Genomic DNA, 26,124 nt, shown 5'->3' with positions numbered 1-26,124 from the left:
ACTATATAATACATTTAGGTGCAGGGGAAATATGCAGGCACTGGCATCGTAAGTTTTCAGTATTAGGGCTTGTTCACACTACCGTTGCCCTTCCATGCCTGTGCTGTGGACCGCAAATTGCGGTCCTCAATGCACGAGCCCCGGCCGTGGGGCTACCGCATGCGAATCGCGACCCCATTCACTGGAATGGGGTCCGCGATACGTCCGTTCCGCAAAAACATAGAGCAAGTTCTATTTGCGGTGCGGAGGCACGGAACTGAACCCACGGAAGCACTCCGTACTGCTTCCGTAGGGTTCCGTTCCGCACCTCATCTCTGGATTTGTGGACCCATTCAAGTGAATGAAATAGAATGCACACGGCCGGTGCCCCGTGTATTGCGGACCTGCCATATGCGGGCTGCAATACGGCAACGGAGGGGCAACGGCTGTGTGAATGAGCCCTTAGCTAGTAGATCTCTTTCCATGGTCGGTTAATACAGAATTGGGCCCCTGGGATATTTTAGACCAGAACACCGCCATACTGTGCCCACATAATACAACCACCCAGTGTCTAAATGATACTGCCAGACAGTGCACACATAACACTGCTGGAACTGACATTGAAGTTGGATGTTTTTTGGGTTAATCATGGGCATTCAGGGTCTACCTAGGAGATTAGAGTGCCGTGTAATTGTTCAGTTTGTCACCCTCTAAAACTGCTCATGCCCCCGGCAATAATCTCAGTGTCAGGGGAGTTACCAAAAGCAAGGAGGTTCTGATAGAAAAGCCTGTTAAAACTACACTCCCCCCCTTGTACTGCCATATGTATATGTATGTTTTTCTACATCTGCAAAAACATGGAAGCCCTTTTTACATTAATTAAAGGGGTTGTCCCACGAAAAATATTCTACAGTTTTCAAACCAGCTCCTGGATCTGAATTATTTTGTAATTGTATGTAATTAAAAAATTTGCGGAACCACTGAGTAATTCAATAAAATGTATCTGTATAGGGTCACCTGGTGTTAAATTTTTTCTTATTTATTTGACCTGCTCACTGAGATGGCCGCACATGCTCGGTTTCATCCTTCAACTGCCTCCTGAGCTGTGATAGGGAGAGCATGGACACGCCCCCTGAGCTGTGATAGGGAGAGCTGAGACACACACCCTTAGCTGCAGCAGAAAAGACCCTCCCCCTGAGCTGTTAGCTTGATATAAATCTAGCAGAGCAATGACTGGGAAGATCTCTGGACCCATGTGAGGTACTGGACTGGTTCTAGATTTGTTAGGCGATTGTCATGTACTATATGATCTCTGATTTTAATTGTTTACATTTATGATGGAATAACCCCTTTAAGTGTGTAGAGTATGTAGAGGAAAGCATGTAGGTAGTCGAACCTGATAAGCTGCAGAGGCCACGCTCCATGCAAAGTTGGGACGGAACTCTCCATATAGAAACTCATCCTCTTTCTGTAATGGGATACCATTGCTCCTTATGACCTCTGAGTAATATATGGCAGATCGTTTGGCGGTCCTTGGACGGGTGGGATTCGTGAAATCCACATGGTGCAGACCAAAACGTACACTGTATCCTAAATTCCATTCAAAGTTGTCCATGAGGGCCCAGGCTGTGTAACCTTTAAGATTTACCCCATCTAGACTGTGAGCTAAACAAAGAAAACAAAGGCACAGGTCACTACCCACAACAGGATCAGCAAAGTCCTCTCCTGAAATGCTCTGTGCTGCCATAAACACAAAATACTGCACATATATAATAGGTACCTTTCAAAGCCTCATCGATATAGGTTTTATAGTAAAATATTCGGTTCGTATCATCAAAATCATCGTTACTATTTGTTGAAACACCATTTTCAGTGATGTATATAGAGATATCTCCATACTCTTCCTTCACCCAGTTGAGCAGCCTCCTCAGTCCCCAGGCTACTGGTCTGTGCTGTGTAATGGCTGATGTTGGCCAGTTAGCAGGATACTCTTCTGCAATATCAAGATCAGTTTCAAAAGATGGTGGACTGAGCCTAAGAGTTTTATGCTGAACTATTTTTGAGGCGTAGATGTTTATGGAGAAAACGTCTGCTGTCCCTTGGATGTAGGCCTTCTCCTCATCTGTAAAAGTTGGAAGTCTAGAAGATTGGAAGCCTTGTAGCTCACTCTTATTGGCCACCTGCCATTTCATCGCCTCTGGGTAGTCACCATTTTTGAAGATGGGGTGTGCAAACCATCCCAATGTTAGCTGTAGGTAGCGGTCAGCAGCTTCTATGTCCCGTAAGTCAGTGTGGTCTTTGGGTTCCACCCAATCTGTATTAAGAGTTATAGAGATTACGCCACCTTGGTTTGCTCTGTACTTCTCATGGTACGTATGATAAACCTTGGCATGGATTTTGAGCAGATTGTGAGCTACTCTGTATGGAGCTGAGCCAGGGTCATTCTTCACTTCAGGTGGGAACACACCAGTCCCATAACCAGCAGTTACGATCGCTTGGGGTTGGTTGAAAGTCATCCAAAACTTGACCCTATCTCCGAATGTTGTAAAACAATAGTCTGCGTAGTTGTGAAAAGCCTCGAGGACTGTATTATTCTCCCAACCACCCAAGTCTTGGAGAGCCTGAGGAAGATCAAAGTGGTAAAGAGTCACCATTGGTAAGATGTTGTTTGCCAATAGGCCATCAATAAGCTTGTTATAATACTCCACACCCTTAGTATTGACCGTGCCTTGTCCATTTGGGAAGATTCGAGGCCACGAGATGGAAAAGCGGTAACTGTTCACCCCTAGACTTCTCAACATGTACAAGTCTGCATCCAACTGGTGATAACTATCACAGGCAATGTCCCCATTCGAACCATCAACAATATTTCCGGCATGTGTGAATGTGTCCCAAGTACTTAGTCCTTTTCCATCTTCATTCCATGCCCCTTCAATCTGATAAGCCGAGGTCGAGACGCCCCATCTGAAATCTTGGGGAAATGTTGCGTAATGGTACATGTCCCTTTCAAAAGCAGTTTGCCCTGAAAATTTTTCCCATACAACCTTCGAAGATGAAGGCACTTTTGATGCTGGAAGAGGGGGCAACTTTCTCGAATTTGACCATCTTAAGCTTGAAGAACCTATCTTAGTTTGCTTTGTTATTGGAAACCCGTTATTTTTGATGATATTCGAGAGAAGAAAGGCTGATTGTTTGGGGGTCCTTTGCCTGTTTGCGTCTACAAAATTAACATAATGTAAACCATATCTTTGGTGGTATCCCTGTGGTCCCTCAAAGCTGTCCAGCAAGGATCGGACTATATATGAATTTACAGGCACATTATCGGTCTTGACAGCTACAAAGGAATAAAATAAATATCACGGTTAGAGCACTCCAATATAATTGCAACGCAATGGAAAAAATAACTGGTGTAGATAATTAGTTTTCACACATCTAATATATATTTATATATTTATTACCTTTCACGGCTTCATTGATGTATGCCGTCAAGTACTCCACTCGAGCTGTGTCATTGAACACCTCTCCAGTGTAGGGTGTTGGCATACCATTCCCAGTTATATATATGGGTAGTCCTCCTTTTACATATTCTTCCTTGACATAGTTCAGAAGCCTCCTGAGACCCCATGGCACCACATAGAGCCATGGAGATGAGGTGGTCGGCCATGAAGGATCCACATGGGGTGCAAATCCTCCAATGTTATCATAATTGGCTACACAGCTAGGGCTTTCAGAGGCATTGACCATTCGGGACGTATAGTGGGAGATGCCAAGGAAGTCTGCAGTGCCATTGATGTAGGCTTTCTCTTCCTCAGAAAATGTGGGCAACATGGCCAATGTAGTAGAGCACTGGGTATTTATGTGTTGGACCTGTGTCTTCAGGACCTCTGGGTAGTCCCCATTGACAAGAATTGGATGTGCGAACCACCCAAGCATGAACTGGAGATATCGCTCTGCAGCGCTCAAGTCATTAGGATTATTTGGGTCTTTTGGTTCTGCCCAGTCTGAATTCAGAGAGATTCCTACCTGACCTTGCTGCGAGGCCCGGTACTTGTCATTGTAAACATGCCAGGCCTTAGCGTGAGCTTTCACAATGTTGTGTGACACCTGTGAGATACAATGTGGAAGACACGATTAGAGAAATACTTATCCATTCCCGGCCTTGTTTTATTAGTGGTATGGCTGCTCATGATGAGTTTATAGTGAGCTAATCATTAGGTAGGTATCTGCTATTATATGATATTCTGCACTACCATAGCTGCCCGCAGAGATAGCAGGACATTATATCACAACCAATAATAATAATGTATGTACATGACTTTTCTAGGCATAAAAAGTAATATTTATGTTGCATTTATGCCACTAATATAACCTTCCATATTCTTTCCCAATAACTGCTGACATATTTTATATAAATGAATGAAATATTTAGGTTTTGTTTCCTGACTGTAGCCTTGTGGGCATGCTCTGTGACATGTGCAAAGGTACAGGGAGGGGGAGGAGGTGAGCTGTGTAAGGAATTTCACATTGTTTACAAACTATTGATATAGTTAGATGATTTTGTACCTTGAAGGAGGCATTTCCTGGATCTTTGATCCCGGGGGCATGTTGTCCGGTGCCATAACCCGCGTAACTAACGACCCAAGGTTCGTGAAACGTTATCCAATGTTTAACTCTATCTCCAAAACTGCTGAAGCAGAAATCTGCGTATTCCATAAAAGCCTGGATGGTGGATTCATTCTGCCAGCCCCCAGACTCCTGCAGATCTTGGGGTAGATCCCAGTGATACAAAGTTACCATTGGTTTGATATTTACTTTGATTAACCGGTCAATTAATCTGTTGTAATATTTCACGCCTGCTGAGTTGACTTTGGATTTCAGTCCTGTTGGGAATATTCTGGACCAGGAGATGGAGAAGTGATAGACCTTGGACTGTAGGCCCTTCAGAAGATACACATCATAGTCAATCTTGTGGTAGCTGTCGCAGGCCACATTGGCGGTTGCATTGTCATCAGCTTGACCATGTTGTCCAAAAACGTCCCATATAGATTGTCCTTTATCTCCCTCGGACCAGCCTCCTTCTACTTTGAAGGCTGCAGAGGAAGAGCCCATGAGGAAACCATTGGGGAAGGTTTCATACAAGAAGACGTCTCGCTCTGCTGGTGTCTGGCTGGCAAATCTCTCCCATACGGTGGTAAAGGCTGAGCGAGATGTTCTTGCTGAATACTCCCACCTGAAATGCAAAGATAGAGGCAAAAAAAGTTCTAAAGTGGGTTTCCACTCACTTTCAGGACAAGAGGATGGGGAAGTGTGGCCATATTGGCTGTCATTTTTAAGTTAGCTTCTAAGCAACTGATAGTAACTAAAAGAAGAGTCCTATGAGTCAATGTAATCATAAAGGGGTTGAGAGATCAAGTGCTGTGCATGAGCGTGTTTGGGTGACCGCAACATGCACAGTAGTGGTTACAGGAAGTTCTATGGCTATCCCTTTTTGCTAGAAGGGTTCCCTGAAAATAATATGGCAGGGACTAGCAGGAACCTGTGGAGGATCTGGCGGCAGGTGTTCACTTCTCCCGCAGTGCCCCCACAGGGGAGATGAAGCATTACAGTACAAGTACTAAGTCTGATGCAAATTTTATGATCACGGTGATCTGAAGGACTCTCTGCACCTTAGCACTGAGCAGCAAGTGTTAATTTTTCTCCAGCGCCTCCACAGGGGATATGAAGAATTACAGTTCCATTGAAACTATTTGTATCATGAACATATCACGAGTCTTTCCAGAGCAAGTGGTCGAAAGAGAAAGCAAGACAGAAAAAGAGGAAAATGTAAAAAAAACAACAATAATAGAAAAGGAAGACTTTTTTATTTCTTTAAAAGAGTTTTCCGGGTTTTCCTCAGGATGGGTCATCAATATCAGTTAGTCAGGGGTCCGACATACAGAATTCTGCCAATCAGTTCCTTGAGGAGGCTGCTCCTCACTTTTATGAGTGGTGTGGCTTCCTTGCATCTTATTGAGCACAGCGCCGTCCTTTGGATAGTGGCTGTGTTTGAGATTGCAGCTCAGCACCATTCGCTTGAATTGGACTGAGCTGAGCCTAGGCCATGTGACCAAAAAACGTGAATTCGCTGGCCCATGTGCTCATGGCCTCTTCGAACAGCTGATTGACGAGCATGTCAGGAGACGGACCACCACCACCAGTCAGATACTGATGACCTATCCTGAAGTTCATTAGTTTTACACAATTGGACAATTCCTTTAACTTATCACAAAATTATGAACCCTGGTACTAGGACTATGAAGGGAACTACATTGATATTTTTTTTGGTACTAACCTTTTTTGATTTTCTTGGGGCTGGAGTATAAATTGATTGACGTCATAACCTTTCAAATCTGCACCCGAGCTGTCCAGTGCTGCAAAATAAATTAATACAGGGATTCTGGTGACTTAGACTCCATGTTGTTGATGGTCCTAGATGGATATCTAGGGCCTAGAGAACTTTACAAAACAATTTAAAGCAGAAATGATGCCTCAAAAAAATCACAAGATCCAGGTAACATCTTCGGTGGCCATCCTTTAGTCACGGAGTCACCCAGTCTTTACACACATGAGCAGTCCCTGCTTTCTCCTCCCTCCTGTTAGAGATATGGAGGCCGGAGAGTGAAAAACTAGACGTAAGGTGAGAGAAGCCCCATAGTTATAGTAATAACTCTGCGTCTACTTTAGCCCTTGGCTGTCGGACAGATTATATTGAGGAATGGACATTAATACTTTACCTTTAAGCATTTTAAAGGCGGGGAGATATTTCTCGTCTGTGGAGCCGCAGTCCTTTAGGGCTACGGTGAAAACCAACATCTCCAGACCCTTCCTGATGTCCTGTAATGAATATGATAATGCTGGTGGCAATATATTATAACATTACATGGAAATATATACAATAGGGCTGAAATTATGTTTTTTAAACTGGATGGACTTTTAAACCTTAAAGGGGTATTCGCATGTTATAAAGTCATGGCATATTGCCAAGTGAAGGTCTGACCTCTGGAACTCATAAAAAAAAAATGGAGCGTTTGCAATACTGGTTCTGTGCTTTGGACTCTTCACTCTCAGGATCAGTGAGGGCCGGACCTCCACCAATCATAAGGTGTTATGATGCCATCACTTTATGATACTGGAATACCCCTTTAAATTAGTTCTGCACCTTTATTACTTTATACTGTACATCATAAAATTTACTTGGTTTAGGACCAAGATCTGGGACCACTGCTAATGCTCTAACCGTAGTGGGTTCCAGTGTGTTGTAAATTTCTAGAAGCCCTCACATCTTATAGGTTTTTGGTTGAGCATTTTGTTAGCCAGTGACTTCGGCAGAATCCAGGTCGCACAAACCCAAGCAAAATTTGCTATTGTGTTTTGGTAATCATTAAGGTATTTTATGGAATAGGGTCCTCAATGATCCTCCAGAGTGCTAAGGCTCTGAGGCCATAGTGGGTCCCAAAGGATCTTCGGAGGTAACCACTTGTCATTCAAGGTCTATTTCTTTAGTTCAAAACCTATTACACTTTATTGATGATGCAGTGGTTGGAACCCCAGAGAATAATGTGCTCTGGTGGGCCAGAGGGGCCCGGGTCCAATGCTGCTTCTTGCAGTGACTTACTGTATCTCCCCAAAAACAAAAAGGACTGGGCAGTTGAAATCCATCTGTCTGATCATTATCTTCTCCAACATCGGGAGGCCCCATACACTTTGGATGGTGGGTTGGTCCTGTCTCAATTGGCTGGTTCGGCCAACGTACATGTAATGTGCATGGCCAGCTTAAGACCTGGACTGCTTCTTCTGGAAACTCATGTTTGATAAACGAGGAGTCACTCATTCCTTACCAGATTTGCAATCCACTTTTGCAGCTGATCCCCATCATGGCAGTCATATCTTATGTTCAATGCAAGAAAATCAACTGTTTCCTAAAACACACAGAAATAGTCAATTGTTTGATGTCCTTTTCACACGTGATTCCTGAAAGGGGCCTCCTTTTTATCATTGCTATTAGTCCCCCTCTCAATATGTATTTTGGCCTTCATCGTACTATTCATTTACAGTGGGTACTTTTTTTCTATAAGATGGGGTCTTGAGCAACAAGCAAAGTATAGCCCCCCCCAACCTATTTTTTTTAAAATATTTTTATCATAACTTCAAAATCACTGGTGGTCTTGGGAAGTGAAGGGGTTATTTGTGAAGTCCTTGGTGGTCTTACGCAGTGAAGAGGTCAATGATAATTTCAGGTTGTTAATGGGAGTACTGCCTATAGGAGGGGGACCTAGTAAATGGGAATCCTTGACAGTTGCCCAGTTTGCTATCCCCTAGACATCCCCTGGCCTTATACATGGAAAACATAGGGGCTGAAGGACTGGATTTACCAGGACTCGAGGAGTCGTGCTCAGCGCTGCCTTTCCCAGAGCAATGGATATCCGTCCACCTGATAATAAAAGTAAAAAGACCATCATAAATCAGTTCTGAAGATGGCGGCTCATGATGTCCTCGTTAATCTATCAATCATTTTTTTCATTCGTATAATCACCTCTGTCAGTAGCTGTGGATATACTGATGACATTATTAATACCATTACATACAAATCGCATGCCAATCACATGCAAAACCTCTATTTCCAATAAAATGGATCACTTCTTTATGGTGAAGCTCCATCTTTTATTATCATATGCTTTTTAGTTCCAAATTTTTGTGCTGATTCTGTTCTGATACAGAGCTCCAAATCCCCTGCATAGATATAGATTTAGTGCAGCCACCACTAGAGGGAGCTTACTGTATACTGTGCTATTGCTGAATGCATAACAGTCTGCAGCAAGCTCCTGAGCTCCCCCTGGTGGCGGCTGCAGACATGCATAAGGTTAACTTTTCACCCATTATGCCTATGCTGAGGAAAAGACATCTAGATTATGCCTATGCCGAGGAAAAGATGTCTAGATTAGGCCATGGACAGAAAAAAATCCCTCATGTTAACAGAGTTTAAATATTTCACTGATTTAAAATCAATGGTATGAACCAAAAACATAGGCGCGCCTTCTCATCAACCAGGGTGCTTAGTGTCGGACCCCTGCCAGTCTGATATTAATGACCTATCCTGAGGAAAGGTCATCAATAATAATAGCTGGACAGCCCCTTGTAATGTATCGTGCCTCACACCCACTGAGAAAATGTACAATCATTTTGATAAAAGTTATTGTCCTCTATAAATATTATCACCTATGAACCGGTTGAATATTTTACACAGCCCCAAATCCTTTGCTTCCCTCACTTAGCCATAGAGTTATATGATAAAACTCTGGTTGTAATCTGTCACCACTAGGGGGAGCTAAAGGCATGTTCATTTCTACAGCTAGTATGCAACTCAAGAGAAGGTGTAAATATCTGTATGCAGTGAGCGCCCCCTAGTGGTGGCTGCAGCCAAACATTATGATGGGAAGCAAAGATGCCGTTCAGAGCAAGGCCCCCTTTCGTTGAGGGTCCCATAGCTGCTCCATTATCTGCCTCTATCCTATGTACCTCAATAATCAAGCTGATGATTATTAAAGGGTGATACCCTAAAATATACATTTTTATATATTATGTTGTCCTGGTACCCAGGATAGCACTTTATTTTTTGCTACTCTCTCTGTGGAGTGGATTCGTTTTTCTGTAACAATGTATCAGCCGGGTTCATCAATCTTATCACCTCACATTAATGTCTTATCTGGTTCTGATATTAATTTACACAAACAGGACTTCTCTGGGTGCAGAGGTCACAATGTGATTCATTACCACAAGATAAAAGCATGTCACCTTGAAGATCTGAGACCCTGCAGGTAAGGCTACTTTCACACTCGCGTTTGGTGCTGATCCGTCATGGATCTGCACAGACGGGTCCGTTCAGATAATACAAACGTCTGTTCAGAACGGATCCATTTGTATTATCTTTAAGGGTATTTGCGGCAGAGGATTCCGGCAGGCAGTTCTGTCGCCGAAACTGCCTGCCGGATAAGTCAAACCGCATGTAAACTGGTGGCATTTGTCAGCCAGTGTGAAAGTAGCCTTATAAATACTGAGGGCGACAGATTTATATACAAAGTGGAAATGTCACCTAAAGGGAAACTGCAAATCAGGGAGGTTCTCATAGTAACTGTCCAGTCAATCTTCACCAGTGCCAGAACCAAGACAAACCCACTTGTGGCCCTGAAAAGATGTCCGTTCCAAACATACTGGTCAATGTCCTTACTCTTGACCATAGGAGGCAGTATTATGGTAGTTATATTCCTGTACATAGGAGCGGTATTATAGTAGTTATATTCCTGTACATAGGAGCGGTATTATAGTAGTTATATTCTTGTACATAGGAGGCAGTATTATAGTAGTTATATTGTACATAGGAGCAGTATTATAGTAGTTATATTCTTGTACATATGGAGGCAGTATTATAGTAGTTATATTCTTGTACATATGGAGGCAGTATTATAGTAGTTATATTCCTGTACATAGGAGCAGTATTATAGTAGTCATATTCTTGTACATAGGAGGCAGTATTATAGTAGTTATATTCTTGTACATAGGAGCAGCATTATAGTAGTTATATTCCTGTACATAGGAGCAGTATTATAGTAGTTATATTCTTGTACATAGGAGCAGTATTATAGTAGCTATATTCTTGTACATAGGAGGCGGTATTATAGTAGTTATATTCTTGTACATAGGAGGCAGTATTATAGTAGTTATATTCTTGTACATAGGAGGCAGTATTATAGTAGTGATATTCTTGTACATAGGAGCAGTATTATAGTAGTTATATTCTTGTACATAGGAGCAGTATTATATTAGTTATTTTCCTATACATAGGAGCAGTATTATAGTAGTTATATTCTTGTACATAGGAGCAGTATTATAGTAGTTATATTCTTGTACATAGGAGCAGTATTATAGTATTTATATTCTTGTACATAGGAGCAGTATTATAGTAGTTATATTCTTGTACATAGGAGGCAGTATTATAGTAGTTATATTCTTGTACATAGGAGCAGTATTATAGTAGTTATATTGTACATAGGAGCAGTATTATAGTAGTTATATTCTTGTACATAGGAGGCAGTATTATAGTAGTTATATTCTTGTACATAGGAGCAGTATTATAGTAGTTATATTGTACATAGGAGCAGTATTATAGTAGTTATATTCTTGTACATAGGGGCAGTATTATAGTAGTTATATTCCTGTACATAGGAGGCAGTATTATAGTAGTTATATTCTTGTACATAGGAGGCAGTATTATAGTAGTTATATTCTTGTACATAGGAAGCAGTATTATAGTAGTTATATTCTTGTACATAGGAGCAGTATTATAGTAGTTATATTCTTGTACATAGGAAGCAGTATTATAGTAGTTATATTCTTGTACATAGGAGCAGTATTATAGTAGTTATATTCTTGTACATAAGAGCAGTATTATAGTAGTTATATTCTTGTACATAGGAGGCAGTATTATAGTAGTTATATTCCTGTACATAGGAGCAGTATTATAGTAGTTATATTCTTGTACATAGGAGCAGTATTATAGTAGTTATATTCTTGTACATAGGAGGCAGTATTATAGTAGTTATATTCTTGTACATAGGAGCAGTATTATAATAGTTATATTCTTGTACATAGGAGCAGTATTATAGTAGTTATATTCTTGTACATAGGAGCAGTATTATAGTAGTTATATTCTTGTACATAGGAGCAGTATTATAGTAGTTATATTCTTGTACATAGTAGCAGTATTATAGTAGTTATATTCTTGTACATAGGAGCAGTATTATAGTAGTTATATTCTTGTACATAGGAGCAGTATTATAGTAGGTATATTCCTGTACATAGGAGCAGTATTATAGTAGTTATATTCTTGTACATAGGAGCAGTATTATAGTAGTTATATTCTTGTACATAGGAGGCAGTATTATAGTAGTTATATTCTTGTACATAGGAGGCAGTATTATAGTAGTTATATTCTTGTACATAAGAGCAGTATTATAGTAGTTATAGCCTTGTACATAGGAGGCAGTAGTATAGTAGTTATAATCTTGTATATAGGAGGCAGCATTATAGTAGTTATATTCTTGTACATAGGAGGCAGTATTATAGTAGTTATATTCTTGTACATAGGAGGCAGTATTATAGTAGTTATATTCTTGTACATAAGAGCAGTATTATAGTAGTTATAGCCTTGTACATTGGAGGCAGTATTATAGTAGTTATAATCTTGTATATAGGAGGCAGTATTATAGTTGTAGTTATTCATGTACATAGGAGGCAGTATTTTTAGTAAACTGAAGAAAAGTTCATTCCAGCCTCCGGATAAAACAATGGAATCCTTTATTGAGAAATAGTTATAAAATCCAGGTATGCAGGAGGTGCGTTTTTTCAGTGTACTATGTGTTTGGCATACCTGGATTTTATAACTATTTCTCAATAAAGGATTCCATTATTTTATCCGGAGGCTGGAATTAACTTTTCTTCAGTTTGCATTTGTTGGAGTGCCACGCTTTTCCTATCCCTGGACCTCTGTATTGGAGCTGCCCATGATTATCTTTGGCAGTATTATAGTAGTTATAGTAGTTATATTCTTGTACATATGGGCAGTATAATTTATTCTTGAACATAGAGGACATTATTATAGCAGTTATTTTCACTCTTAAATTAATATAATTCGTATATATGTTTCAAATGTTAATAATAATCCATTTATATGTGTAATGTATCATCACATGCAAACAATTGTGTTTCTAGTCACTGATTTTGTTACATTTATCACGAAAAACATTTACCATATTTTTTTTTTCTGTGTCTGTCATTCAATCATGATAAATCTTGGTTCCCCTTTAATAACTCACCTCCAGCAGGGTACTTCTGGTGATATAGCGCATACACTCTCTGATGGGCGTCCAGCAGAACCTGCAGGGTTTGTGAATCTGTTACATCTGCAGGAACATCAAATGTTATCCAGGTTTGGACCAAATCCCCAAAGGAATGAAATGCAAATTTTGCATATTCTTCATAGACATGAACAGGGCTGGTGCCAGTCTGGGTGCCAACTTCAAAAAGTCTGTTGAGGTCACTGTCATATAAGATCACAATTGGTTTAATGCTGGTTCCCTGCAGTTCCTGGAGAAGGGACCTGTAACACTGCAGTTGTCCCTCATCCTTGCCCTTGAAGGTCACAGAGTTCATAGCCAGCTGGATCTTGTAGTGGGTGATGCCATACTTCTGCAGGGTCGGAATTTGGTCTTTCAATTCATTTAAAATGTCTTTGTTGCACCTAAATACTCCCCCTGGCTCCACTTCATTAAGATGACCATTGTTGTTGCTCTGCAAAGGTCCAGCAATGGCCATGAAGTCTCCATGGACTGGACCATTGAGCCCATGACACATGGAAGAGAGGAGAACCAAGAGGAGTCCTCGCCATGCAGGCGCCATGCTGACCACTGTATTCCTAAATGTACCTGTCAAGTCATTTATACATAACGTCCATAAAATGGTCCCTTGACGTCTTATCTTTGCTGATAATGACATTGCAGAAGAGCTATATACTAAGAGATAATGAGGCGGCTGCAGGAGCACAAGGTGCGATTGTCAGAGGATACAGAGCTGGTAATATGCATTAGGTAGCGTTTCAGCTCTAGTGCCTGGTGTTGACCACCACACATGGTCTTGTCCTTTAGATTCCTCTGGTTGAACATCTAAGTTATTCGTGACAGACTGGTTGCCAAGTACATATTACCTATTCCATGTGATTGTCAGACAACAAGTCCATAGCAACCAGTTTGTTTCAAATTACCCAGGTTTTTGGTTTAAAAAATAATCTCCAGGGGGAAGAAATGAGTATCTCTCATACCGTTGACAGCTATTCCTCCTGACCCCATACACCTACACATTTGGGTTGGCCAGGTATGCATGTGTTTGCAATAAATTGAGAGGAATAGGCTGATGGCAGACCACCTTGGCTTTGAGCCAATCCTTTTTCCCCCCCGCCAACATGGAATAATCAGGATACCCGTCCCGGCCATACCCATTAGACAGTCCATAGATTCCACAAAAAATGCTGGCTTGGCAGACAGTTATTTAACATGTATGGGCCACTTATCTCATGCTTAAGTGCCATATTTTTTTTTTAAATACACTGAGGACCTCATAAAACATTTGGAGACTGGAGGTCATCAGTTTCTCTGATTCTCCCAGGTATTCTATCTTCTGGCTCTACAACGTCTAAGGCTAGATGGTTAAATGCTTTCGGCAGAGAACAGCCTGCTGGAGCACACCAAATCTGACATTGCCGGATACCGCCGTTCGCCTCTGGACCCCATAAACTGTAATGGGATCTGGCTGCTTACCGACATGAGTGCTGTGTTTTGGACTGACAGAAAAAGCTGTTTCCAATGGTTTTTGTTCTTCCCATTGTAATCTATGGGGTCCAGCAGTGAATGGCCGTATCTGGCAATGTGGGATCCGATGATACAATTATACGATAATCCTAATTATTGACTTCAGGCATTTACTTCATCCCCATTACCACAGGTGTGTAACATCCAGCCCCTAGCCATGCAGTCTGCCATTACCACAGGTGTATAACATCCAGCCCCTAGCCACACAGTCTGCCATTACCACAGGTGAATAACATCCAGCCCCAATCCATGCAGTCTGCCATTACCACAGGTGTGTAACATCCAGCCCCTAGCCATGCAGTCTGCCATTACCACAGGTGTATAACATCTAGCCCCTAGCCATGCAGTCTGCCATTACCACAGGTGTATAACATCTAGCCCCTAGTCATGCAGTCTGCCTTTACCACAGGTGTATAACATCTAGCCCCAATCCATGCAGTCTGCCTTTACCACAGGTGTATAACATTTAGTCCCTAACACGCAGTCTGCCATTACCACAGGTGAATAACATCCAGCCCCAATCCATGCAGTCAGCCATTACCACAGGTGAATAACATCCAGCCCCAATCCATGCAGTCAGCCATTACCACAGGTGTATAACATCCAGCCCCTAGCCATGCAGTCTGCCATTACCACAGGTGTATAACATCTAGGCTCTAACACGCAGTCTGCCATTACCACAGGTGAATAACATCCAGCCTCAATCCATGCAGTCTGCCATTACCACAGGTGTGTAACATCCAGCCCCTGGCCATGCAGTCTGCCATTACCACAGGTGTATAACAGACAGCCCCAATCCATGCAGTCTGCTATTACCACAGGTGTGTAACATCCAGCCCTTGGCCATGCAGTCTGCCATTACCACAGGGGTATAACATCCAGCCACTATCTATGCAGTCTGCCATAACCACAGGGGTATAACATCCAGCCGCCATCTTTGCAGTCTGCCATTACCACAGGGGTATAACATCCAGCCGCCATCTATGCAGTCTGCCATTACCACAGGGGTATAACATCCAGCCGCCATCTATGCAGTCTGTCTTTACAGATATTTTTGTGCAAAGAGGTCACTGAATTCCCGCATGGTCCTGTAACAGGACTTGTGAATGGTATTATTGCAAAGTGAAAGGAACCGCAGGAACTCAGCCAAGTTACAGAGCGGGGTCGCTGAGTGCTGAGGAGCATAGAACATACTGTAAGTCACCAACGCTCCGCTGACTCCATATCTGCATCAACATCAGCACAAAAATCGTGCTGTGTCGGGGGCTTCATGGCATTACTGTTGCCTTTGCACGGCCCATGGCTACGCCACTGCCCAGATGGCAGCAGTCCCAGGCAGCAGACGAGAGAGAAACTGAGATGTCACGACCAGGGAGAGATTGGGCTTTGATTACTGATTTTGTTGATTGGAGTCCTTCAGCTCTGCCATATCTTATCAGGATCGTTTCGCTCTTTGATCCCAGTTGAAAAGTGCATATTTAGTATCTATTACTTTCTGGTAATCGTTGATTAGCATGATGAGACACCGCGAAGATTCACATGATGGTATGAATTATCTATGGGTAGGGCCAGGCAGATGGTGAACAGAGTCCATGGGCCTCCTCACCATTAGCTAGGCTCAGATAGGCCCACAGGGGTATAGGTAAATCCCCGGTGGGCCCTTGAGCACGGTGGGCCCCTAGTCTCCCACCCCCTCACAAGTGGCACATAACACAGTAGACTTCCTGCACTACATACATATATTCCATGTACAGCACCTCAACCCGCCTGTGTTCATAGAAAAAACTGTATAGATTATTAAAGAAACTCCCAGTTTATTATTCTAGACCCGATCAGAGCTGAGATGACTTCTAGGTGTAGAGGAAAGCCACCAGTGTCCTCTTCTCCCCAGGACCTACCTTCTCAGAGTCACTGCAGGGACCCCATGTTCAATCGTCTGGTAGCATCTTGCTGCTGTGTGAGCGGGTAATATTTGAATATGGCCTCATGCACACGACCGTTGTGTGCATCCGCGTCCGTTCTGTCATTTTTCACAGTTTAGCGGAGGTCCCATTCATTTCTATGGAGCTGTGAAAAAAAAATGATAGTCCTCCGTTTTTTCTCCGCGTCCATGATCTGTGATTCCAGTTCGTCAAAAAAATATAACCTGTCCTATTCTTGTCAGTGGAAAACGGAAGACGGACCCATTCAAGTCAATGGGTCCGTCCCAAAAAAACGGCCGTGTCCGTTTTTTTCTACAAGACCTTGGTGCAATAAAATTACACTTTTCATTAACCTTCCTTTTTTTTCCCCCTGTCAGACAAAAAAAGGAAACACAACTGAAGCAAAATCGGACACGGACCACTGAAGCCAAATCACTGACAGTGAAAAATTCAGGATTTTCCTAAGTTATGACGTAAAGTCATGATTTTATGAAAGACACGGAGGCTCATATTTGCTTAACTCTTTCTTTACTGAGAATATAGCAGCAAAGACAACTGAAGAAAAAATCATCAGAGTAACCATGGTAACAACTCCACCCCCATAGCCCCTATATAAGGCGCATCCCCACTTGGACACTTCCTCTTTCTTTGTGAACTTCAACCGATGAAACCTGGAACCTGGAACGGTCAACAAACAGCCTGAACTCCGGCTGTGAACAACGCTGGATTGCAGCAAGGTAAACACCTGGGAACAGCTGACGGAGGATGATCAACCTGAAGAGAAAAGAAGACATCATGGTAATATGGATACAAACAAACCGAGTGTGGACAACCATACCCGGACTCATTCCCTGCAAAAGCAATAAGGTATTAAATGAATACAAACAAGTAATATTCCATGCAAGGTCAGAGGACACTACAGACCAGACGGGAGGGTTCAAAATACTGGGAGGGAAATACTCGCCTCCGTGTCTTTCATAAAATCATGACTTTACGTCATAACTTAGGAAAATCCTGAATTTTATATCAAGACACGGAGGCTCATATTTGCTAGTTTAAAGCTGAGCAATCACAGAGGAAAAAGCATGAGGAACAGGTCTAAAATAGAACTCTCGAAAGGTAGCGACTCGGGACCAATCCGCCAGTCTTAAGACATCCTCCAAACGAGCACCAGCTATGGACATAGAGGTAGCCGCTGCCCCGCGTACCGAATGCGCGGTAAATATGGACGTGTCAATACCCGAAAGGGATAAGATCCATTTAACCCAACGGGACAGAGTGACACTGGTAACTGGAGAAAAGGGGCGACGGAAGGAAACGAACAGCTGAGGGGCATTTCCATCGCGGAAAGGCAGCGTGCGAGCTTCATACTCCCGCAAGCAAGCCACCGGACATAACTGCAGAGACGAAGGAAAAGACGGATAAGAAACGGACTTAATACCCGTCTTAGTACGTCTAGATATATTGAACAGAACCCTATCCGGAGTAAAATAGCGTGCGTCAAAATCTAGAGCGCGGACGTCCGAGACCCGTTTGCACGAAATCAAGCAAAGAAGGGTGACTAACTTGGCCGAAAGTTGACGAAGAGACAACAAAGAGTTGGAGGGCCAAGACTCCAGAAATCTGAGAACTGTAGCCACGTCCCAAGTGGAAGTAAAACGAGGTCTAGGAGGCCGAGCTAACCGGCAACCACTTAACAATCTGCACACTAAGGGATGTTGGCCGGCGGGGAACCCGTCAAAACCGGCATGCCTGGAAGAAATGGCCGAACGGTAGACATTGAGAGTACGGAAAGCCTTCCCCGCCTCAAAAAGTGAAGTGAGAAATTGAAGAATCTCCGTTACAGGAGCTTGTACGGGATCCAAGTCCCGTGGACCGCACCAACGACACCAGACGTCCCATGCGGCATGATAGGCTCGTCTAGTGCCCGGAGCCCATGCAGATTCCAATAGCTGCCTAGTCGCTGCCGAAAAACTCGAGGAATCCCAGGAACCCCTGAAATTCGACATGCGAGAAGAAGAAGCGATCCGTCTAGAAGTAGAGGGTGCGGACGACCATAAGGGTCGAGTAGAAGTAGAGGAAAAGATGGTAATAGCCGAGGCTCCTCCGACAGAAGGTTCAGCAACTGGGGAAACCAAGACTGCGTCCTCCAGTATGGTACTATCAAGACTAACTGAGCCTGATGGTGACAAACGTGAGCTAGCACCCGCGGGATGAGCGCGAATGGAGGGAAGGCGTAGAGAAGAGAGCCCTCCCAGGATTGGAGGAACGCATCCACCGCCTCTGCCTCCGGGTCCGGACGCCAACTGAAGAATCTGGGGAGTTGTGCGTTCAAACGCGACGCGAATAAATCGATGGACAATGGGCCCCAGAGAGATAGAATATCTTGGAAAACCGTTGAATCCAACTTCCAGTCGCTGGAATCTGAAAGACAACGAGAACTCCAGTCGGCCAGAGTGTTGTGGAGTCCTGGAAGGTATTCGGCCACAACCGATATTCCCCTGGAAAGGCAAAACTCCCAAAAGTCTTTGGCAAGAGAACACAGCACCTTTGAACGTGTTCCTCCTAGGCAATTCACATAACGGACCGCGGAGACATTGTCCATCCGTAAACGAATACACGCTCGAACCGAGCCTTGCGCAAAGCTGTGGATCGCAAACGATCCCGCCAAGAGCTCGAGAGCATTGATATGAAGATGTAGCTCGTCTGGGGACCACGCTCCCCCCGTGGAAATCCCTTGACAATGGGCCCCCCATCCCATGAGGCTGGCATCCGACTCGAAGACCAGGTCGGGACGCGGGCCAAAGATAGCTCGGCCGTTCCACACCGCCAAGTTGTGGATCCACCACACCAACTCGTGTCTGGTTTCCGTATCTAAAACCAGAGTGTCCGAGTATGAGGCCCCCGCTCTGAGGTGAGCGATCTTGAGCCTCTGAAGGGCCCGATAGTGAAGAGGAGCCGGGAAAATCGCCTGAATGGACGAAGAGAGAAGTCCAATCAGACGAGCTAGCTGACGAAGGGAGACCTGTGGCAGGGCGAGAGAGTGCCGAATCTCTTTGCGGATCGCCCTGACTTTGACTGCCGGCAAGCTGAGTGTTTGATTCCCAGAATCTATGGTAAAACCTAGGAATTCCATAGAAGTGGCCGGAATGAGGCAAGACTTCTCTAGATTGAGAATAAACCCTAAGTCTTGAAGAAGGTCTTTGGTCAACTGCAGGTGATTCAGTAAAAGGGGTGGATTCCGGGCCATAATCAGGATGTCGTCCAAATAAATGATCAGACGAATCCCCCTCCCCCTGAGCCAGGCCACTACTGGCTTCATGAGCTTCGTAAAGCACCATGGTGCGGATGACAGACCAAATGGGAGGCAAGTAAAGCGCCAAATTTGGTCTTTCCACTGAAACTGAAGGAGGTTGCGGGATGCTGGAGCTACCGGGACTGTGAGATATGCATCCTTCAGGTCTAATTTGACGAACCAGTCTCCTGGTTGAAGCATATCCCTGAGTAGATGGATGCCCTCCATCTTGAAATGCCTGTAGCGGACAAAGACATTCAAATGCTTGAGATTTATGACTGGGCGGAATTGGCCCCCCTTTTTCTGCACCAGGAAGATACTGCTTAGTATTCCTGGATGAGGATCGGGAGATACCTCGATTGCTTGTTTCTGGAAGAGGGAGGCAAGTTCCGCATCTAAGAGGGACTGGGTAGTGTTTGAGCACTGAAAACTCTGAATGTGAGGGTGGTTCCATGGGGTGGACACCAACTCGATGGTGAACCCCTGAACCGTGGAGAGGACCCACTGATCTGAGGTTATCCTTGACCACGCATGGGAAAAGAGACGGAGTCTTCCCCCAACTTGATGTGAAATGGGATACGACACACAGAGACGACTTACCGTACGGGCGTCTAGATCCTGGAGCGCCTCGGAAACCTCTGGAGCGGGAGAAGCCTGCACGAGATGGGAAGAAGGTCGGCTGGTACTTGGGATCCTGGAGTGACTGTCGATAATTAAAGGAGCCTCTGCCCGTGCCTCTGGGCTGGAAATTGGAGCGGCCGGACAGTCGGCCCCTGAGACTGCCGGCCCTGGAGGAAAAACGAGGCTGGAAAGCACGGCGCATAGAGGTCTGCGCCTTATCAAGAGCCGTAAAGGCCCCAACATATTTGCCCAAATCCTTAATGAAAGGATCCCCAAAAAGGAGGCCCTGCGCTTCCTTACCCGCTTCAGACAGGGACAAATTGGCCAACTTGGGCTCAATTTTCATCAAAATAGCTTTCCGTCGCTCAATGGCAATGGAAGTATTCACGTTGCCTACCAAACATATGGCCCTTTGGACCCAGCCACTGAGATCCTCCGGATCTACCTGCGTGCCGGTCACCCTGGCGGCCTCAGCTAAATCAAAGATTTTGGCGAGTGGGCCGGTGACATCAAGAAGCTTATCTTGACATGCTTTTAAAGCAGAGTCAAGCCCCTTGCGTGGGTTAAACCCAGATTTAGCAAGGAATTGGACCACCTTAGGGTCTACGCTAGGGGTCTCGCAGATCTTGTTAGGGATGAGGGGGCGAGGGCATTCCGCCCGAAGCTTGCTGCGGGCCTCTTTGGACAGAGGCGTGCGGATTCTAGCCTCCAGATACTGGGTCACGTGGGTGGCGGGGAGCCACTCCGAGGACCATGGATGATGTAGCTGATCTGGGTTAAACAGGGGATCCCCCATAGGGTCAACAATTGCGTCCTTGACGTCTATCAGTGGATCAGCAATGACACCCGTAGTCTGAGACGGGTCTTCTGTAGCAGGATCAACTGCAATATCAGTTAAATCATTCAAATCATCCCAATATTCCATAGCCTCCTCAACAGACTCTGCGTCTGAATCAGATACCGGATCCGGTAAAGCCCGGGCGGTTTTCCATAATCGTGCCCTTTCTGCCGGGCGCGGGTTGGCTCTTTTACGCGACTTATTCGCGCAGTCATTTGATGGGCCAGAGCCATCATTCATAAGTGTTCTGGAGGCAGGAGGGGGCATATCAGCAACTGGGTGAGCCCTAAGGGCCTGTGAGATTGAATGAGTCAGAGAAGCTGACATGGTACCCATAGCAGCAACTATAGCATCTGAGATAGATTGCTGCAAGCCTGAAGCCTGAACCATAGGGGCAGGGGACTCATTAACTCTCTGAGGAGTGGAGGGAGCTACCTGACCTGAGCGTTTATCCTGGACCGCGACGGCCGGGGAGGCAGGAACAGAAGACATAATGTGTTTGGAACTGGAGTTAGTCACCCCAACAGAGGAAAAAAACCGAAGTATAAAAGGAGATGGCAGACAGTGTGACGCTGACGATACTGCAGGAGGCACTGAAGCAAACGGTCACTAGAGGGGGAGTGAATAGCACAAGCCTCCGCCTCCCTAGTGTGTGGGCCAATGAGCGGCGAGGCAGGAGAGATGACGTCCTCAAATCCCGCCCGGAATCGCGAGATCTCGGCGCCAAGAGACCTCAGGCACAGGCTGCTGCCGAGAATCCCGAACCTCGCGAGATTACGAATCGGCGAAGCCCGCGAACAAAGGAGAAGAAGGTAAGGAGAGGGGGGGGAGAAAAAATGGCCGTAAGACCGCGCAGACCACAGAGGGAACGCGCAATAAGCCGGAGTGAGAGAGAACAGTAGGCGGCAAGGCGGTAAACCGGAGAGTGCTACAACAAATAAGGGCCAAAAGGACAGATCAAATAAACGGGGGAAAGATAAAACAGAAAGATAAAAACAGAAGGTGGGAAGAATACCACAGACGGAAGCTGTGGAGACTACAGGGGCAGGCAAGAGCCCTATCAATAAAGGGAGACAATAAATACACCAAGAAAAATGAAAATACCGTAAAATTAGTACAGCAAAATAATCAAGGTACTTATCTGTGCTGAGCAGCAAAGAAAGAGGAAGTGTCCAAGTGGGGATGCGCCTTATATAGGGGCTATGGGGGTGGAGTTGTTACCATGGTTACTCTGATGATTTTTTCTTCAGTTGTCTTTGCTGCTATATTCTCAGTAAAGAAAGAGTTAAGCAAATATGAGCCTCCGTGTCTTGATATAAAAACACTGTCGTGTGCATGAGGCCTATATCTGTACTGTGGGCCCCAAAATACATTTTACTGGTGGGTCCTAGGCACCCCTGTCTGACACTGCTATTATCTGTGGTTCAGAAGCTTAGGTCCTGACACCTTCATTGGACAAGTGAACCCATAGTGCAGGGATGGCCAACCTGAGGCTCTCCAGCTGTTGCAAAACTACAACTCCCAGCATGCCCAGACTGTCTACAGGTATCAGCCTACAGCAGGGCATGGTGGGAGTTGTAGTTTTACAACAGCTGGAGAGCCACAGGTTGGCCATGCCTGCCATAGTGCATCACCTGAGATCAGATAAGGCCTTAAAGGGGTTTCCCATATATACTTACTGTATAGATCTAATCAACTTTGTGTTCATTTCCTCACGAAAGTGAATGAGAACACTTTTGATTACATTCAGAGGTAGTAAACAGTGGCATACCTTTAATGGAGGCAGACCACGGAACTGCCATGAGGCCTGGAGCTAAACTCGACAAGAAAACCCTGCAGCCACTACTATTTCAGCTTCCATTCCAGTATACGGTAACTGTATAACTTGTTATGCACTGTGTGCCCTCTAGTGGTGGCTGAGTCTTTGGTGGTCGGAAGGAGCACTGCATTTATTAAACACCTACGGTATTTTTCGCCCTATAAGACGCACCGGCCCAAAAGATGCACCTAGGTTTTAGAGGAGGACAATAATAATAATAAAAAATAAAAAAATTCATCAGACCTCAGGTCAGACCAGCAATCAGACCCCCAAAGTTAACCAGACATCAGATCACAGCTCCAATGAGATCCCCAATGTTAATAAGACCCCAATAAGACCTCAGATCAGACCACAGCTCACACCCAAAAGTGAATGACCCCCAATGAGACCTCAGATATGGGCCCCAATATAAATAAGACCCCATTCAGACCTCAGATCAGACCCCCAGTCTCAAATCAGCCCCCCAGCCTCTTATCAGCCCCCATGCCTCTTTTGATCAGCCCCCAGGCCTCCGTTGACTAGTGGAATGAAGCTATCAGCCACAGGAAGAGGCGCCATCTACTGAAGATTGCTAAATATCAATATCGAAAAAAAGAAAAATGTACAGCAGCACTCCGATGATGCCGGCTGCAATTCCCAATAGTTCCTAGGACATGGAACGATGATTATAAAGCAGAAGGATAAGGCAGCACTCCGGTCTTCATGTGAATAGGTGGATACTTTATTACACCCAATAACAATGCAGCATTTCAGCTCTCTCAATGGAGCCTTTGTCAAGCTAGTGATAGTAGTGCTCAAACATATATAAATACAGCTGATACATAAGTGTTTCATAATTGCTAATAAACATATTAACCAGATTACAAAGTGAATACATGTAAAAACATCAGGTGCTTCCAGTGATAGCGGTGACAAATTGATACATAATCTTAATCTCATAATGTTGTGCATATACCATGACTACATACAATTGATTCATTAATCATTAATTAGGTGCTCCTGTGCAAAATAAATAATAAAAAAGGAACAGACCCTAACATGATCGGCTCCATGCGTCACCCTGTTGGCATCCCTTGATGTGTACTGCGCATGCGTTCACGGGTGTCCCGCTCTCGCGAGAATTCCACCTGTCCCACGCCTGCGCACAACACTTGTGTCTCCCGACCAGGTATTGCGCATGCACCAGCACGAATCCTGTCAATATCGGAACCCCGTACCATGCGCCTGCGCCCTGCAACAAGGATCTCTGTCTACACAGAACGCTCCGCGCCCCGTGTGGCTAGATCCACTCAAAGCAATTACAGGACCGGCTGTCTTATTTCTACATGAAACTTAAAATATATAAATCATAAAGTGGTGACATTTTAGATAAAGAGACACAGCTTGATTACACTATGGGGAGTATTATAAGGTCACGGCTCCCAATGTCAACCGGAATGCATTAACCATTATGATACAGGGAGGAGGAACAAACCAATGTCCACTCCTTCCAATCATTATACCCGCATTCCATGTATACTGTTAGGGTAGGGGCAGGGTTCATGCATGCTTAACATAGGGCCACCAGCCCCGTTTCCAGGACTGGTGTCCCCATGCGGGACAAGGGAGGAAAAACACCTCAGTGTCGCCCCCGAGTCCCCTCATGCACCGAAAAACTGCATCTTCACCCATGTCATAGGATAATATTTTACACCACTCCATAATAATAACCCAGCATTCCACTGGGACAATAAATCTTCATTTAGGGAACCAAGACAGCCGGAATCCCGTCAGGAAATAATTTGAGAAGGGAGAAAACAAAAGAGAAATAAACAAACAAATGCATCATGTAAGGATAGGCGCCCATGGAGTCTTCATGCCGGGATGGTGTACACACATCATGCTCCATTAAAGGTATGCCACTGTTTACTACCTCTGAATGTAATCAAAAGTGTTCTCATTCACTTTCGTGAGGAAATGACACAGTGGTGTACACACAATCCATGGGGCCCACTTCCAACCTGCCTCCACCCCCCCCCCCCCCCGCCCACCTCCCCTACCAGTGGTGTAACTATAGTGTTATGGGCCACAGTGCAAACATTTTTACAAAGAACCGGCAGATTTTCTTACTAAGGGCTCTTTCCATGCGGCTAATCCGCTGCGTGAAAGAGAGCCAATCCCCATCCTGGACAGCAGAGACACGGAGCAGTAACATGATTGACTGTGATCTTTTTACTACAAAATCACGGTGACAACTTTATCTCCCTGTAATTTTGTAGTAAAAAGATCACAGAGAGGCACGGAGCATTATCAATCATGTTAATGCTCTGTGTCTCTGATGTCTGTAACGGGGCTTGGCTCTCTTTCACGCAGCACGGGATCCGCTCGCCTCACAGTAGTAATGCCAAATATGTTCCCCCTCACAGCAGTAATGCCCAGATTATTTGTCCCCTCAGAGTAGTAATGCCAGATTATGTGCCCCTTCACATTATTTATGCCCAGTTATGTGCCCCCTCAAAGTAGATATGCCCAGATATGTGTCCCCTCACGGTAGGTAATGCCAGATTATGTTCCCCTCACAGTAGTTATGGCAGATTATGTGCCCCTTCACAGTATTTATGCCCAGTTATGTGCCCCTCAGAGTGGTTATGCTAGATTATGTGCCCCTCACATTACAGATGCCCACATATGTGCCCCTCACAGTGGTTATGCCAGATTATGTGTACCCTCACAGTAGTAATGCAAGATTATGTGCCCCTTCACAGTATTTATGCCCGGTTATGTGCCCCCTCAAAGTAGATATGCCCAGATATGTGCCCCCTCAATTATGTGTCCCTTCACGGTGGTAATGCTAGATTATGTGCCCCTCACAGTAGTAATGCCAGATTATGTGCCCCTCACAGCAGTTATGGCAGATTATGTGCCCCTTCACAGTATTTATGCCCAGTTATGTGCCCCTCAGAGTGGTTATGCTAGATTATGTGCCCCTCACATTACATATGCCCACATATGTGCCCCTCACAGTGGTTATGCCAGATTATGTGTACCCTCACAGTAGTAATGCCAGATTATGTGCCCCTTCACAGTATTTATGCCCGGTTATGTGCCCCCTCAAAGTAGATATGCCCAGATATGTGCCCCCTCAATTATGTGTCCCCTCAAGGTGGTAATGCCAGATTATGTGCCCCTCACAGTAGTAATGCCATATTATGTGC

At 44.6% G+C, this 26,124-nt stretch overlaps 1 protein-coding gene across 1 annotated transcript in view; it reads right to left on the bottom strand.

Annotated features, from left to right (window-relative positions):
* LOC122944685 (lactase-phlorizin hydrolase-like) overlaps positions 1-13,470 on the bottom strand; it is a 31,955-nt gene extending 18,485 nt beyond the window's left edge. Inside the window, exons 1-9 of the mRNA XM_044303232.1 lie at positions 12,888-13,470; positions 8,391-8,449; positions 7,857-7,937; positions 6,753-6,852; positions 6,311-6,389; positions 4,543-5,209; positions 3,438-4,083; positions 1,760-3,313; positions 1,376-1,644 (exon numbers count right to left, since the gene is read on the bottom strand). Coding sequence (XP_044159167.1) covers positions 1,376-1,644; positions 1,760-3,313; positions 3,438-4,083; positions 4,543-5,209; positions 6,311-6,389; positions 6,753-6,852; positions 7,857-7,937; positions 8,391-8,449; positions 12,888-13,470 — 4,038 coding nt within the window. The remainder of the gene's footprint in view (positions 1-1,375; positions 1,645-1,759; positions 3,314-3,437; positions 4,084-4,542; positions 5,210-6,310; positions 6,390-6,752; positions 6,853-7,856; positions 7,938-8,390; positions 8,450-12,887) is intronic.
* Positions 13,471-26,124: the final 12,654 nt, after the last annotated feature.

Source organism: Bufo gargarizans, chromosome 8 (assembly GCF_014858855.1).
Source record: "Bufo gargarizans isolate SCDJY-AF-19 chromosome 8, ASM1485885v1, whole genome shotgun sequence".
Taxonomy (NCBI): Eukaryota; Metazoa; Chordata; class Amphibia; order Anura; family Bufonidae; genus Bufo; species Bufo gargarizans.
Note: the sequence above shows the minus strand (reverse complement) of the source record. Positions and strands in the feature narration are given on the sequence as shown.